The sequence below is a fragment of the Phaenicophaeus curvirostris genome, chromosome 1 (genome assembly GCF_032191515.1).
Source record: "Phaenicophaeus curvirostris isolate KB17595 chromosome 1, BPBGC_Pcur_1.0, whole genome shotgun sequence".
Lineage (NCBI taxonomy): Eukaryota > Metazoa > Chordata > Aves > Cuculiformes > Cuculidae > Phaenicophaeus > Phaenicophaeus curvirostris.
This window is the reverse complement of record NC_091392.1, coordinates 128569233-128585240: the sequence shown is the minus strand read 5'-3', so window position 1 is coordinate 128585240 and position 16008 is coordinate 128569233. Positions and strand designations below refer to the sequence as shown.

The 16008-nt window shown below is 37.8% G+C and overlaps 1 protein-coding gene across 2 annotated transcripts in view; it reads left to right on the top strand.

Moving 5' to 3' along the window:
• Nucleotides 1-16008, top strand: part of CDKL5 (cyclin dependent kinase like 5) — an 82642-nt gene that overhangs the window by 24757 nt on the left and 41877 nt on the right. For both annotated transcript variants that reach the window (XM_069874407.1, XM_069874397.1), the window contains exons 4-7: nt 3343-3479; nt 6402-6522; nt 7213-7272; nt 12530-12620. In XM_069874407.1, coding sequence (XP_069730508.1) covers nt 3343-3479; nt 6402-6522; nt 7213-7272; nt 12530-12620 — 409 coding nt within the window. The remainder of the gene's footprint in view (nt 1-3342; nt 3480-6401; nt 6523-7212; nt 7273-12529; nt 12621-16008) is intronic.

Sequence of the window (16008 nt, the reverse complement as noted above, 5' to 3'; positions counted from 1 at the left end):
TCTGAGTCTGATTTGACTCTGAATAGTCAAGATACTTGATCCTTCATACATGCTTAGGGACTGCATTACAGACTCCAGCTAGCTAGCTACCTTTCTTTCTTGGTTCATCTGTCTTAATATGGCTCAGACACTGGTGAGACTGCTCCTCGAATACTGTGTTCAGTTCTGGGCCCTCACCACAAGAAGGATGTTGAGGCTCTGGAGTGAGTCCAGAGAAGAGCAACGAAGCTGGTGAAGGGACTGGAGAACAGGCCTTATGAGGAACGGCTGAGAGAGCTGGGGGTGTTTAGCCTGGAGAAGAGGAGGCTGAGGGGAGACCTCATTGCTCTCTATAACTACCTGAAAGTAGGTTGTGGAGAGCAGGGAGCTGGCCTCTTCTCCCAAGTGACAGGGGACAGGACAAGAGGGAATGGCCTCAAGCTCTGCTAGGGGAGATTTAGGCTGGACATTAGGAAAAAATTCTTCACAGAAAGGGTCACTGGGCACTGAGACAGGCTGCCCAGGGAGGTGGTTGAGTCACCTTCCCTGGAGGTGTTTAAGGCATGGGTGGATGAGGTGCTGAGGGGCATGGTTTAGTGTTTGATAGGAATGGTTGGACTTGATGATCCGGTGAGTCTCTTCCAACCTGGTTATTCCATGATTCTATGATTCTATGATAATGATTTCTGTCACTTGGAGACTGGATGTGATCAGAAAATATCTTGCAGAGTCTTTGGGCTTTATCACCCTTCATCTGTGGGAGATCTAAATGTTCGGAGCTCTTGAAGTGGTAAATGGAGGAGGCAGAGGGACGTCACTGAGAATTTCAGTGGTACAAAATCAGGGACCTCTCAGGGATCCATGAGAGGATTTGAAGGTGGTAGGCCACCAGCTCTGCCCTCCCTTCAGCAGGCCCCGCTCTCCACAGGAAACTTGCTCTTTGCCCGCCTCTCTCAGCTCTCCAGTGTTGCCGAGTTTGCTGAGCGGAGGAGAAAGCCGACTGCCCGCAAGGCTTACTGTTGCTGGCAGGGTAGGTGTCAGAATGCAGGACACATGGAAATTATTGCCAGAGCTGCACACACCTGTTCTTCACTCAGCAGTAATAAAACCAAAGATAGTGCAAGGCATGACATGCTCTCTGACCTGTGCTTGTTGGGGGACGGCGAATTCAAATGTACGGTCATAAGGAAAACTGGCAGTCAACTGCAAAAGCAACTGTCTACCCTGTGTATGTCAGAAGCTAGCCCTAAATGGGCTAGAACAAACAGAAGGAGAAGCCATGGATGAAGTAATAAGAGAAGTCATCCCTGTCTGAGACAATGCAGCTGTGATTTACCATATACCAAGGCTCTAGCTAAAAGCTAACAATGTGGTTTAAAGAAACAGCAGCCACTTGATTTTACAAACTATTCTTTTTTGTTATTGTTCTAGTAGGATTGCTAGTGGCCTTGGAAGTGTGGTTGGTTACAAGGACTGTAATTTTCAGTCAGTTAGACGTGGCAGAGTTTGATTTGTGTCTGTTTTATTCAATGCAAACTCTTGCTTTGCAGCTGATTTTGCCAGACATTTGAAGGATATAGTTGATGAATCTTTTAGCTTTGCTATTCAGATACACATTTTAAGTTCCTGCTACAGAACGTGGGAGATCATTTTGCTGTGATGTCAATCTTGATCAGGGCATTAGAGTACCTAAGAACTGATTTTTGAAACTCAGTATGGCTAGTCAGTACAGATCCTAGGCAGTAGATCTCAGTATTAAACCTTAAACACGATTACTGTATTAGCCGATCTACCAAACAAATGGAAACAAGAATGTAACAGGGCCATTAGTTCTGGCTTTCCAGGAATACTACGTAATATTGGTTTACATGATTGATGACTGCTGTTCAGAGTTGTAGCTAGTTGTTTACAAGTTTCTGGAAATATGAGAGAAGTTTTTTTGATGGAATTGATTGAGCTGATTTTACATCTGTGTCGTTAATATGGTAGTACGTTAGAAATGGGAATATACTGTAGAAGTTTCTATTGCCATTTTTGTTTCACTGATATTTTTGCTGCTGTTTTACATATGCATGCTAAATGCACTGGGAAGAGTGTTTCGTTACAGATGAAATTATGTAATCAGGCTGATGCAAGCCAACACCAAGCACTTAGTTTTAAAATGAAGTTATTTAGATTGCTTTAAACTGTATATTTTTTAATCAAAACACTTGTGATGGTAGTATTTTGTTTTCTGTCCTACTACACTTTTTTCCCCCCTCTCTTCTGGTGATGATTATATTGCACGACCTGTGTTATTCTTTCTCTCCATCAAACCTGTTTCTGCCCTTTGCTTGCTTGAAAAGACAATTTCTCTTCCTTGTTTCTTCTTTCTCTATGTCTGACTGTCTTTGTAGTACAGGACCTGCAAATGTGATTTATCTTTGAACTTATGCAGTCATATCTTATTTACTATCCCTCTGCTGTGGATAACAGTTCCTAATCTCTTAAGAACCTTACTTCTGTGTGTACATCGGCAAATTTACTAAATCAATGGTTTTCTTTTTACTAAATGAAAAATAAAACCTAATGTAATATGGTTTACTTGACGTTTCATTGGTATTATGCTCTAGAAACCAATCAGTTCAAGACACCTTGCTCATAAACAGTGTACAAACCACTTCTCCTTTCTTGAACAACTTTCAGGCAATTAAATTGCCAAAACAACAGTTAAATGTCTTGAGTCCTCGAATCGGATTCCAGACTTCGTTGAATCGCTACTTGCTCTACGACCCTCTGTGGTGGCTACACCAGTCTGCTTTGCTGCATGTCCATTGAATGCCTTGGAGGGGAAACTTACAGGCCTTAGAGATCTGTGCTTGCATTTAAAATTTCTCATGACTTCTAGAGAAAAAAATTATTTTAGAATCAAATAGAATTATCTATCATTGTTCAAACATGAGCTTTGCATTCCAGTCTTTCTGCTGAGGACATATTAACCTTTCCAGTGCTTTATGCGCGTGGCTTGTATTTGTGGGGTGGAAGATGGGTCTGTACACATACAATCATATTTTTTGAAGCGTATTGATGCTCTTCATAATGAAAAAGATAGAAATGCAAATGGTTAGTTTCTTATGACATTTTCTTCTACTGAAAATCCATATAGCATGACGGGAAGTCAATGAGGGTGACATATTAATAGCACAGTCCACACTTACTTTTCTTCCAGTGCAGAAGCATCCAGGCAAAATAATCTTTTTCTTCTGTAATATCTAGAAAAAGAATTTAATCAGGAGTTCAAAATAAAGATTTATAACACTTGTTACTTGGGTTTTCTGTTTTCATTTTTAGTTGTTTTACTCTCACTTTTATTTTGCACTCTAGAAAATGAAGAAGTCAAAGAAACCACTTTACGAGAGCTTAAAATGCTTCGCACTTTGAAACAGGAGAACATAGTGGAGCTGAAGGAAGCCTTCAGAAGACGAGGAAAATTATACTTAGTTTTTGAATATGTGGAAAAAGTGAGTTGAGTTTGTACTATCCTTGCTACAGCTAAATCATCAGCTTATTGGAAAAGTCTTCAAAATTACTTCTACTTTCAAAAATTAAGCTATTTTAATCTAAAAACAGTGACAGGAGAAAGTTTAACATAGTCTGAATTGTTGTAATTAGACATTTATTGTGAGAAAGCAACACTAGTAACTTTACTATTGTTTTTACTTAATGTTTTGGTATTAAAAAAAATTTGTATTCCATACAGGAATACAAACATGTTCAAATTATGTAGACTGGAATACATATAATTTAAAGAAAAAAAACATGTAAAATTCATATTCCAGATTAATTGTAAAGCCGATTAACTGTCCTGTGTTATGTTTTGTAATGAATCTTGACATGGTCTTCCAAAACGATATTGTACGCTTTTGACCTTGGAATCTGTTTCAACTTTCTCCATCCTTCCCTGTTAAAAATAGGATTTGTTTTATATTTCTGTAACAAGGCCACTGTCAATAGTTGCTTAGAGGGATTTGGCAAAGATCACTGTCATTGTTTTCAATCCTGACCTCATTTGAAACAATTCCAAAATTTCTTTAGGTTGGCCTACTACTGCCAAGCATCCTGGTCTTTTTCCAGGTAGAAGCAACCTAGAACAGATCAGTCTTTCATTAGTTTTCTAGCTTTTGTGATGAAGGTAGACTTTCCCTCTGAATTCTAACCATTTAACATTTCTTCATGGAAACAATTAGACAATATTTGGATACACACAGTAAAAAATAAACACAAGCTTAAATATATATATCTTTGAACTTTTCAGGAGATATTGTTCCCATGATTGAAACTTGGATTTAATACCTGCAGGTGTGATGTTGCAGTCTAACTGAGTGATAATCCTCTTCAGTCAATTCTCTCTCATAGGAAGATTCCTCACCCTAAACACTGCGTCTCCTTTACCTCAATTTACAATTTATTATGTCGTTTAACTTTATGGCACAATGTGAGATGACCTATATGAGCCCACAGTTTGGCAGAAATCAGTTTTGGCAGATCAGCAACATCTAATGTGGTACATATTACTTGGATCTAACATCCAAAGCTTGACTCGTTCCACTCGTGTTCCTTGTAATTTTTCCAGACACGTGGGAATGTCATTGATCTCAGACCAACTTAGAACATACATTTAATTTTGTATTATAGCTGACTTGGCTAAGCTTGCCATAGCAGTGGGTTAGAAGAGCAGGCTGAGTAAAAGATATTTAATTTAATATACTTCAAAAATTGTTAATATTGGTAAAAACATCAGACTGCAAAATCTAACGTTATTTGCATCAGAATAAAATAATATAATGATAAAGGTAGGCATTATGTGTAGCTTGTGCCTAATGTCAGTTCTGTGTTAATGATCACCTTTATTTTCAGGTAATCTTCACAGTTCATAAATATTTCTTATTTTCAGATATATCAAATAGTTTCCACAGTAGTTTCTTTGAAGGCCAGGATGATTTCTGTATTTTCTGGATGAGAGAATTGTAGAAGGAATTAAATAAAAAGTACTGTAGTAGGCTAATTTTTGCTTTAATTGGTGATGAGCCCCTTGTGGCCTTGAGGGATTCTTAGCTCTGCAATGCTCAAATCCAGATTACTGAAATTCACATTTAGTCTAATCTCCTTTATTCCTCATCCCCTTAGTTAATGTCTTCATCTAGGATTATGTCTCACTGTGTTGATGCTACTATTTTAGTTCATATTTGTAACACTAACTTCTTGACTTACTTATCCAGATCCACAGGCTTCCACGTGGAAGAAGAGTATAACTAAAATCAATATGGTCTCTTAACAGAAAATTCCTTTTCGTACATCTGAACCGTATTTCTAAGGAAACTTACACTCAAGCACATAAATTCCAGTAATTATTCACAGGCCGCAAAACTTAGAAATGTTTTCAGATGTAATAAAAGTCTCCATTTAGTTTGTCTTTTATTTGTGTTCTCTAAAGTATTTTAAAAGAGAAACCTCAAAAATTGTATTATACGGCTAAAGAAAACATTTGTCAAAGACAAGGTAAATTTATTTTAAATAAAAAATCTGACCAAACACTCAAATCCATACTTAAAAGAGTTGTGTGAGTCAGTATAGCCAAAATACCTATTTCTGTGGCTGCAGCCCATTATGCGTTAAGGATTCAGAGGATGAACTTCTTTGTACTTCTAATTGTGCAAAACTGGGGACATTTGCTAACATAATGGAAATCTAAATGTTGTTTTTCAAAGAAGAAATTTACAAGTTTAAACAATCAGGGTTTTTTTTCCCTATATATGCCCATAGAACAGTTAATACGGCCATGGTTACTGTAGTGTGAATACATTAAAGAGCAACACAGCTATAGGATACTCTCTAGGTTACTATGTATGCCTCTGAGACATTTTTATATCTATGATTTCATTTGCACTAACAGTCTTGTGTTGCTTTAACTATAGCTATACATACAGATATGGTTTGTGGTTAATCATGGCCCTGCTATGTCCAAGCAGTACAAGTATCTTAATAATGAAGAAAACAGTATGTTAATGTACAGTCCCTATTTACAGAATGCTGTGCTCTACTAAACTTTTCATGTAGCTACACTGACCTGGTGTTTCTGTTTAAGCAACTTCTTGTAACTAAAGTTTTAGGATAATTGTGATAAGTGGTTTGATGACAGTCTTTTAGGCCTTGTGATATATTTGTGGTTCACCTTTAAGGATTATTGTCTTCACAAGTGCTTTCTCTGAATGGAAAAAGCTAGTAGCATGCTTATGATTAAAATACACTCTATGAATGTTAAACCACTGATTTTGCATTGCCGGGCTCACTGGCATAAGTGTCTTGCTTCACAATGCTGAAAGCATGTTATCTTCTAGCAACTACAGTATAACTCTTTTAAATAATGTCTTTTAAACATTTAGAATATGCTTGAATTGCTAGAAGAAATGCCAAATGGAGTTCCACCAGAAAAAGTGAAAAGCTACATCTACCAGTTAATTAAAGCAATTCATTGGTGCCATAAGAACGATATTGTTCATAGAGGTAAGTTTGTAGTTCTCTACATGGAAATAAGCCCCAAGTTGGAATTTACTTTCTAAAAGGAAAGATGTTACAACTTGAAGCAATTTGCATTTAACATAAATATAAGCAATTACTTTATACTGTGTCCAAAGAAGAGCAATGAAGCTGTTGAAGGGTCTGCAGCACAAGTCTTACGAGGAGTGGCTGAGGGAACTGGGGTTGTTTAGCCTGGAGAAAAGGAGGCTGAGGAGGGACCTTATAGAAATAAAAAAACAGGCTTAAAACTAGAAAACATAATTTTTCTAAAAAATTGATAAGAGGTTATAAAGATCATAATAACTGAAAATGTCGAGCGCAACACAATCAGCATCTTATTGGTTAACTGAGTAATTAAGTGTCAGTTCTTTGTATAATTTTGCTGTGTGCAGTTATTCTGTGAATTGGTTTGCTGCCCAGGAATATCTGTAAACACCTTTTATCTTCCCATATTTTGTTGGGAAACACTTTAAAAGACTTCAAAAGGCAGAAGATTAATTCTGCATGTTCACAGAACTGCTGGAAGCTGTTTCAGCAGTTGCTCTTGTAATGCTTCATTTATGGTTGCTGAATATCTCTAATAAGTTATAATGAAATAATATTTGTTGACAAAGTTCAAAATTAAAAAGAGATGTTAAATGCATTTTTTTTTCCTCTGTCTTGCTGATACTGCAGATATCAAGCCAGAGAATCTTTTAATAAGCCACAATGATGTTCTGAAGTTGTGTGACTTCGGTAAGTGAAAAAAGATACCTGTTGCTTATTTTTTTAACCAAAGTCTTGCAGTGGAGGTTAAAACCCTTGTAGTGGTCAGAATTGATTGCTTCTTCAGGTTTATGGGCTGGTACTTTAATTTGAAAGATCTCTAGGCTTTAAGTTACGTAGCCTGTGAAATAATTGTATTAACATGTCAATAGAAATGCTGCATTTGTCTCTTCCTGTATTTGAGGTTTTTACTAGCAGTGTTATTGGCACTTAGCTGAGAACAGTGCAGGTAATAAGCTGAGTAGGAGGCTAGGAAAACTGTACATTTGTCTGACCTGCGTATTAAAGGAAATTGTTCTTCCTTATTTAGTAAAGATAAAATAAACTTATACTTTTTATATACTTTTTAAACTACTGGCTTTCATGAACTGTTGCATAGAGGTCAACTTTTATTGTTGTATTAATTAAGGAATCACATGTTCACATATGATTAACGACTGAATGGCTGGCGGATAGAGTCAGACTTGTGTGTGTAGTGCTAACTTTGATGTTTCCTGATTTATCAATACCTGTTTAATACCTGCTTTAAGGTTTTGAAGAATCAGCATCTAAGCACAAGGTGAACTTTGCCCATAGGAGTAATCCTCAGAAGACAAGGCAGAATATACACTGTTCCAGCAATTTGTACTTTTATTCTAAATGCTACATAAACACAGAATAAATTTTCTTCCCTCTAAAGGGCTTACAGTTTGACTTGGTAAATAAAAAACAATTCCATAGTGCTTCCCAAGGGCACTTTTCAGTGAGAGCAGTTTGAAAGCTGTCATTTTAAACCTCTGCGATTTTGAATGAAAAGACAAACTGTTAAAAAAATGAAGTATTTTTTTAGGAACACAAAAAAAGGCAATTGCCATTTGCAGTGCTGCTTATTTCTCTTAATCCTGAAGGCATTTTTGCTTAAGCGATCAGAAACAATAACTGTTCTAGGAAAAGCCTTAGAAGGTTTGGTCCATACGAGTTCTTTCAATTGAGGGCAATTTATTCTGCAGTGTAAGTAACTGCACAGCTCTGACAGATCATCCAGGATACTCGAGTGCCTTGTGTGCTTGACTTATTTTGGTAGCCACGGGACTCCTGTCTGCACCGCTGTGGCCACCCTCTTCTGGCAGCTCTGTGCTTAGGCTGCTGTGGTAGTGTTGCCCAGAGCTGGTGCGGCAGGATCCTTCCCTTACGGTTATTCTCGAGGCCTTTTCCCTTGCAAAACAAACCCCACTGGGGTTGGTATGGCCAGAGCTCTCCACCCCTTTACTCCCTGCTCTGGCTTTGCCTAGGTTGAGGGACCCAATTGCTGCGTTGCAGAGAGAGTAGCAACCAGTGAGGAGGCAGTGCCTGCCCCTGACCACTGTGTGCTCCTGTCCAGGCTAACAGCATCACAGCAGGAATAGCCGATAGGGGTGGGAGTGTGTCCTAATGGGAACTGTTTGCTCTCACCTCCTATCCCATCATGGGGAAGGGCCATCCCGGGAGGATCTTCCCTAGCCATCACCCTCCCTGCCTCCTTTTTTGTGGGGGAGGTGGGGAATATATCACCCCTGAAAGTAACATCCACCTTAGAGTTGGTGTATGCCATCAGCTAACAGATCTTTTGTGTGTGAGAGCTCGTGCCGATACCCTCTCTGCAGCAGTATTACAGGAAAATAAAAAGTCGGGCAATTGGTACGATGACATATTGGAAAACTAGTCAGTTTTCTGACTAGATAGAGACAATGTGAATTCCGCCAGCAGTGATGTTCCGGCCTGTTGGCTTGACCAGGCCATACACTCCAGCCATGTTCTCCTTCTTCTGTTGGAAAAAACGTGCTATTGTGATGTACTCACAGTGCTGGGCACCAGCTATGTTACAGGAATTTTTGTTGTTCTTAGTGGTCATGTGGATTAGTTTGAATTTTGATCAGTGTTTCAGGTTTAGTTGAATTTAAAATTCCAAGCAACTCATATCATTTGGGGGGATCAGTTTTAATTGTTAGCCTGACTGCTATTTGACATTATTGCTGGTAGTTTAAACTATTGCTGTAAAATGTCTGTCAGAAAGGCAGTAACTGCAAGTATTTCCTGAACTTGTACAGATTAGATTATAACTATTGGCCTTTTAACATGATTTGATGGATGCTGTCTGTCTGCCTAACTTCATTCATGTTTTGGAACACAAGTACTTGTCACATACAGTGCCACGTTCCTCATGTGGTAACAAATGCAATAAAAGGTCTATGCATCCATCCCAAGGTAGATATTAAAGTAATTGGGTATTTCTGAATAGCCCAGTGGATAAAACAGTTTGAGTAGAAAAGTTTGTAAATTTTTAATAAGATAGATCTTCACAGTCCTTGTGCCATGTGTTCTGTACATATTGTGCTAGATAAAAATGAGATTGAATGTGGTGCTTGCCTGGACACATGTTGTGTGGGTGTCATTTCTGCCAATAGAAGTGGAAAAAGAGAACAGTACGAAATGCTGGTTACAGCAGATGCATCTTACTGTTGGAAATAGTTAGGCCTTCTGCCTAGTGTGTTTGCTTTTTCAACACCAGGGCTTCAAAATTACTTGTTTTAGTGATCTTTTATTATCTGTAGCTGCATGAGCATAGAAATCATGAAGCACAGCACTGGAAAAGACCTCAAGAAATTCACTAGTTCTTCCACCTACTCAAAGAAAGGATTAAGAATGTCTGTGCCATTCTTGACAGATGTTTGCTTAGCTTATTCTTAAAATTCTCAATAATGGAGATTCCCTAGTATTCCTAGGCACCTATTTAAGTACTTGCTTGTCGTTAATGTTAGAATGATTTACTTTATGTCTAACTTAAATTTGCCTTATTTCTCTATAAAGGAACTGAAAATCTTTTCCTTTTTTCCTCACACTCTTTTCCTTGACATCTCTCCTACCCTGTTCTGAATTGTTTACTGTTCTTTGAAATCTTTATTTTGCTTGATCTCCCTCCTAGCATTGTGGTGCATTTGCTAACTCCATTGCTTTCATAGGTGCTCTCACCCAAACTGCCTTCTGCCTTCACCTTACAGTCTATTCCTTCCCAATGTTTAGAGTTAGCCTAATCTTCTCCGTAATTAGCTTCTCTTATTTTTGTATCAAAAATTATTCAAAATACCTCAGCACAGTTTGGAGGATGGAACAATAAGCTACATCCACCATGACAAAAAATAACTAATTGTGGCCTTAGAAATTTATTACGCTTTCTTGAGTTATTAATTGTCCATCATCTTTCAGCATGATATCATAGAGTCAGAGCAGTAGTAAATCCATAAAATGGTTTCTTGCATCACCGAACAGTATAAAGATGACAGTGAAGCCCATGATGATAATTTTCCTTTCTGTCTTGCCACTTCAAATCTGTTTAGCACCTAGTCTGTAAAGTTGTGGGCTGATCCTTTTTTTCAGACTACTTTAGCTGCTGCTGGTCCCTGGACATAGTAGCTGCTGACTGTGACCATGTTCCAATAGACTGGCCTGTTGTGAGGAGGACACATCTTTGAATTGATTCTTCTGGTGGGCTGCCAGGCCTGCGCTTTACAATACCACGTGTGATTATTTGTGTTATGTGACACCTCACCCACTCCTCCAATTTGGGACTTCCCACTGTACATTTTGGCTGTCCCATTTCTTCAGTGTAGCTCCTGGTTATCTTCCCTCTGTTCTTTAAACACGTGATTGTATTTCTCACTGACAAAATTAATCAAATGGATCATGAAATTTGAAACAAAAACAGGGCTGCCTAAGCAGTTCTGAATCTAATAATGTCTAGAAATTTACCCAAACTCAACATAACATGCAAGAAAAAAATCTTTTCCAGTTTTTCTCCATCAGCATCAGTAATGTTTGTTAGACTTCATAGGAACGGATCAGAATTGTTACTTTGGGAGAACTTCAAAATATCTGTTTCTCATTATACATGCTTTTCACTTTACGAACTCTTGACAGTAGAGGTATATTGCAAAGAGTAGCAGCTGTAACCTATGTCAGTAACAAATTTATCATTATTTTCTCAAATCGCTAGTTTAATAATAATAATCTGCATCCAAACCTTTACTTCAGCTGGGAGTAAATTAGTGTTCCATAGAGGTCAATGAGTCAGGGCTTCTTCACAATAAGCTGCCAAATGAAATACACTTTCAGAATTAAAAAAAAATAATAAATTGAAGAATTACGATCTTATAAGCATAGTCATATGGGAAAAGCAATTTTAGCAGCTTCTGCATTAGAATTCACACATAAAGAAAAACTACTATTGCATTTAAGTAGCACTTAGTGATTCTGAAAATGAAGTTATGCCTTTTACCTCTGCAATGCTTTGGAAATTTTGTGCTTTCTTCATCATTCATGCAAGACTCATCGTGATTCCAATGAAGTGAATTTTGGACCAAATGGCCAGTTAATGCCATATCCCAGTAAGAAAGCATTTTGAAAACATTGCTTCTGCACTTCAGTTCAAAAAAATTGTCTCAGTTTGAGCTCTAGGAAGGAGCCTGCACATCTGGAGTCTTGCTGCTGAGATCCCTCTGTCCTCAGTATCACCTTATTATTAATTATTTGTTTGAAAACAGTAAGACACTTGATACTTTTCTGAAAACAGAGTCAGCATGGGAAGCTGCCACATGTGGAGTGAGCCAAATGCAGATATAAAGCATAAAGACTTTTGATAGTCTTTGGTAGACTCCTGCCTTTTGTAGTTTTGAAGAGATAACCTTCTTCCTTCCTTGGGGGTAGTGTTCTTAGATGAGAATAATATGCAATTTCTTGATCAGTTTTGAAAACTGAATGCAGCGAGACTGTAGAAGTTGCGATCAATGAGTGGCAGAGTCTACTCACCATGCATGTGTTACGTTTCTAGTGTAATGAATTTTCTTCTGCGAACAGCATCTCAGTGCAATTTAGTGGCAGTAGTTCAGTAGCTTGCATGGCATACTGATAGGTGGCTTTACCAGTCTGTTTTGATTATGGCAAAACACCAAAAGTAATAGCAAAACCCACATAGAACTCTGAGGAGAGTGCATGAGTAAAGTAGTCTTTAAAGCAGACATTCTGACTTTCAGTGTCATATTAATAAAAGTTTGCATTTCCATCGACAAACAATTGTTGGAGGCATTCTGCACTAGGGATTGTAAACAATTTACCTCTATTTAGATAGATGTGATCTCTTACTGCCAAAGTCAGTGGTGATACTGATTTCATATTGTACTTAAAATAGGATGTAATCACACTGTTCCTTTGACAGGCTTTGCTCGTAATCTCTCTGAAGGAAGCAATGCTAACTATACAGAATATGTGGCTACCAGATGGTACCGCTCACCTGAACTCTTGCTTGGGTAAGTACAGTCTGTGGAACTGACATGATAAACCTTGACTGATTCTTTACCTTTTTTCAAGCATCTTTTGTCAGATTTATCCATAGAGAGCTGTGGTTAATTTAAAAGGAAGATTTCAAGAGGCTTCCAAATTTTCATTAATTTTTGTTCATTTCCAGTAAGTCAGCACGAGTCACTAATATGTTGGTCTGTCTTGAGCTGAGTAGTATTTAACTGATGAAAGTATGAAGCTGAGTTTTAGCAGATGTACTTTAGATTCTTGCCTCTCCATTCCCTTCAGAATAGGTTTCCATGGTAGTCCTGTAGCCTGAGATGATTTGGTTTTCATTCCCAGTTACCCTCCCAGTTACCCTTTACCAGCACTGCTGAAGTGTATCGGAAGGATGGTGCTAGCTTTATACTAGTCAGGAAGAATTTATTAAGGGAAGCTGTTTGAATCATTTTAATAAAGCATCGAGAAGTTAAGGTTGCATTGCCTGTGAAAGTAGTAGTTACACGACCAGCCTTAGCTAGAAAAAATAATTTACTCTTTTATTTATCTGTAAATTGAGGGGTTTACTACCTCAAAAGGCTAAGCAGATGCTCAGATTCTGTATTAAAAAAATCATAGGACCCAAAAGAAGCGGAAGAATAAAAAATAACTGGAAATCTACTATATATGATCTTCCCATTACTGTCAATGGGAAGTTTTAACAGTACATTATTCTAAAGTACATGATCATTCTCATAGCATACAATTCCTGTACGTGAAGCATATAGTATTTATATACAGATATTCTACAAATAAGTAATTGTTAGCCACACGAATCAAAAAAGTATTGGTCACTTTTAAGATTCTTTAGGCAAAATATTTCATGCTGCTGAGAACTGAGTCTTTGTTGAAGCTTCGATTAACACTGAACTATATGTTTCTTGAATATGTAAAGTGCTAGGTAATAATTATTCTGTCAATAAAGTCCTCCCAGCATTTCCAGAGCTGTGCCGATGTTAATTGAATTGGTAGACACTTGCATTGTTATATACAGAATTGTATGCTGAGTTGCCATAAAAAACATCAAATACCAGTTTTTTATATTTTGGAAAAAACAGATACTATCAAACTTCCAGAAGACTGTGTGTTTGTATGTGTATAGGTAAGTATAAAAAAAAGATTGGGAAAGAAAGCATCAATTGTCACCTTTTTAGTTATATGACACTTGGCTCTCTGTCTACAGCAGTAATGAGGATTTAGGAGGAAAGATATGAAAAGCTTGACAGATGTAGTATTACTCTGACCTGTAGTTTTCAAAACTATTTAATCAGCAAAGGAAATCTAGCAAGAATCACATCTGTTTGTAATTGACTACAATTCTTTGATTAGTTTGTAGAGAGGGGGGCCAAGTATGTGTATTTAATACATTCGACTTTGCTGGTGTGTTTTTTAATGCCAAGTTTTTTCTGGCACAAAATGATGTCAATTTCTTGGCAATCCTGTTCTGTTTCTCGGACACTCGTCTTGTGAATTCTCCCTTCCCCTGAATTTACCAGGTCTTTATAAGCATATAATATTTAAAAGTCTTCCCAGGGTTATTAAATATATACATTTTACCAAATACACTTTTTTTCAGCTTTTATAATATGTCCTAGAGAGGTTTCTGGTTTGCAATAAATTTCAAGATGTACATTTCAGGAGAGGAAAGAAATCACTGCCTAACTAATCACACAACATCTAAAATCTACTCACATTGGAGAGCGTTGGGTAACTGTTAGTGGAGGACTCATTACCCTTTGATGACAAAATAAGGCTAAAAGCCTGTATATTTTAAGGCATGCCAAATTACTAGATCAAAACATTTTTGGATAATCTAATTTGTGCGGGAATAACTATAGTACTTCTAATTGTGTCCTCTCTGTCCTATAGGAGTTATTTAATTTATCCAGCACATCACTCTTGCGTTGTTTGCCTCTTGTGATCTGGCAAGACTGATGTTGACAGTCAGCAGAACAGGAGTCTTGAGATGTCTTTTCAAAACAAAAAGTTGCAGTCTGCCCTGCCGCTGCCTTAAGAAATGGACATTTCCTGATTTGTTTCTGTTTGAGACTAAATAGTAGACACTTTTTACACTGTAATTCAGCTTTCATTATTGTTGTGAGCGAGGAAAGGTAATGGCCCCTGCTTCATAGGACTTTTAGCCTATTCCACAGTGGTAACGCTAGCTTGTTCTCCAAGGCCCCAGCCTACAGTAACCTTTTCCACATTTCACATTTTGGAGGAGAAACCTGCCTATTAAATGGATTGCAAATAAAGGTGCACTTTTTTTTTCTGTTGCAATAAAAGGGTAGGTTTTTTAGTTGCACTTTCACAAACTGTTTTGCTTACAGGGCCTCAGTTTTCCAGTACAGACATGGAATATCTGAAGAGCAGGTGCATGGCTTTGGAGTCTGTTCTTGTCTGCGTTGCCTTTTGCAGTGTTGAGAAAAACAAGTCCTTCCTGGGCACTCGTAACTGATCTGATGGATTGGTAGGACTAGCAGCATCACAGAAACATTGAGTCTCTCAGCAAATCCACAAGTAGCCACTATTCAAGATTAGTATGGGAATTAAGAACCCACAGAGACATTATAGTAGTAGTAGTACTTCAGGAATTTTGGCACACTCGTTGACACTGGTGGATCATTATCAGCAGTCTATTCCAATGGGGCAAACTTAGATTTTGTGATGATTATTTGTGTAAGTACTGCAGTGTCCTCTGGCATATTTTGAAAGGCAAACAGTTCTTGAAATTCTGATGTCCTACTTTAGGTTTCCTAGCTACTGTAGACTCGTGCTGTAGGCATCTCAGTGGGCCCATTGTTTCACTTGGGCTGTTGTCCAGCTAGAAATGCTTTCTCACCTTCACCTAACTACATCATCACAAGGGTTACAGAGTACTTCTGCCAAGTGCCCTCTGCATAATGCAGTAACAAATTATGGGTAGTCAATGGGGAAAAGGCAGATCCTTCTTTTTGTAGTCGGGGGTGTTCTCTCTCGAAACATCTTTAATCATCAGTGTAAGGAAGGAGTGTAGGGAATAGATTTATTATAGGATTCATCACCTGCAACTCCTGCTGCTGTTTTATTCCAGAAATAGCCAAGCCAGCTGTAACTTAAAAATCTCTTGAAATAGAGGTTGAGTCTCTTCTTTCAAAAAGAAGAGACTCAGTGAAATATGTTTTCAGTTCAGTCTTCGTTCCAGTCTTTGTTCTTTTTTATATGCTTTTTCTTTGACATGAGTAGAATTCTTCAGTTGTTCTGCTCTAAACCTAAACATCTAAGGGAGATTCTTGGAATAAGTTGGATGTCTCCCAGACATTTTTTTACAAATTCAACAAGCAAGAACTTGGGTATACTGAAAAATTTCCTTGGTCC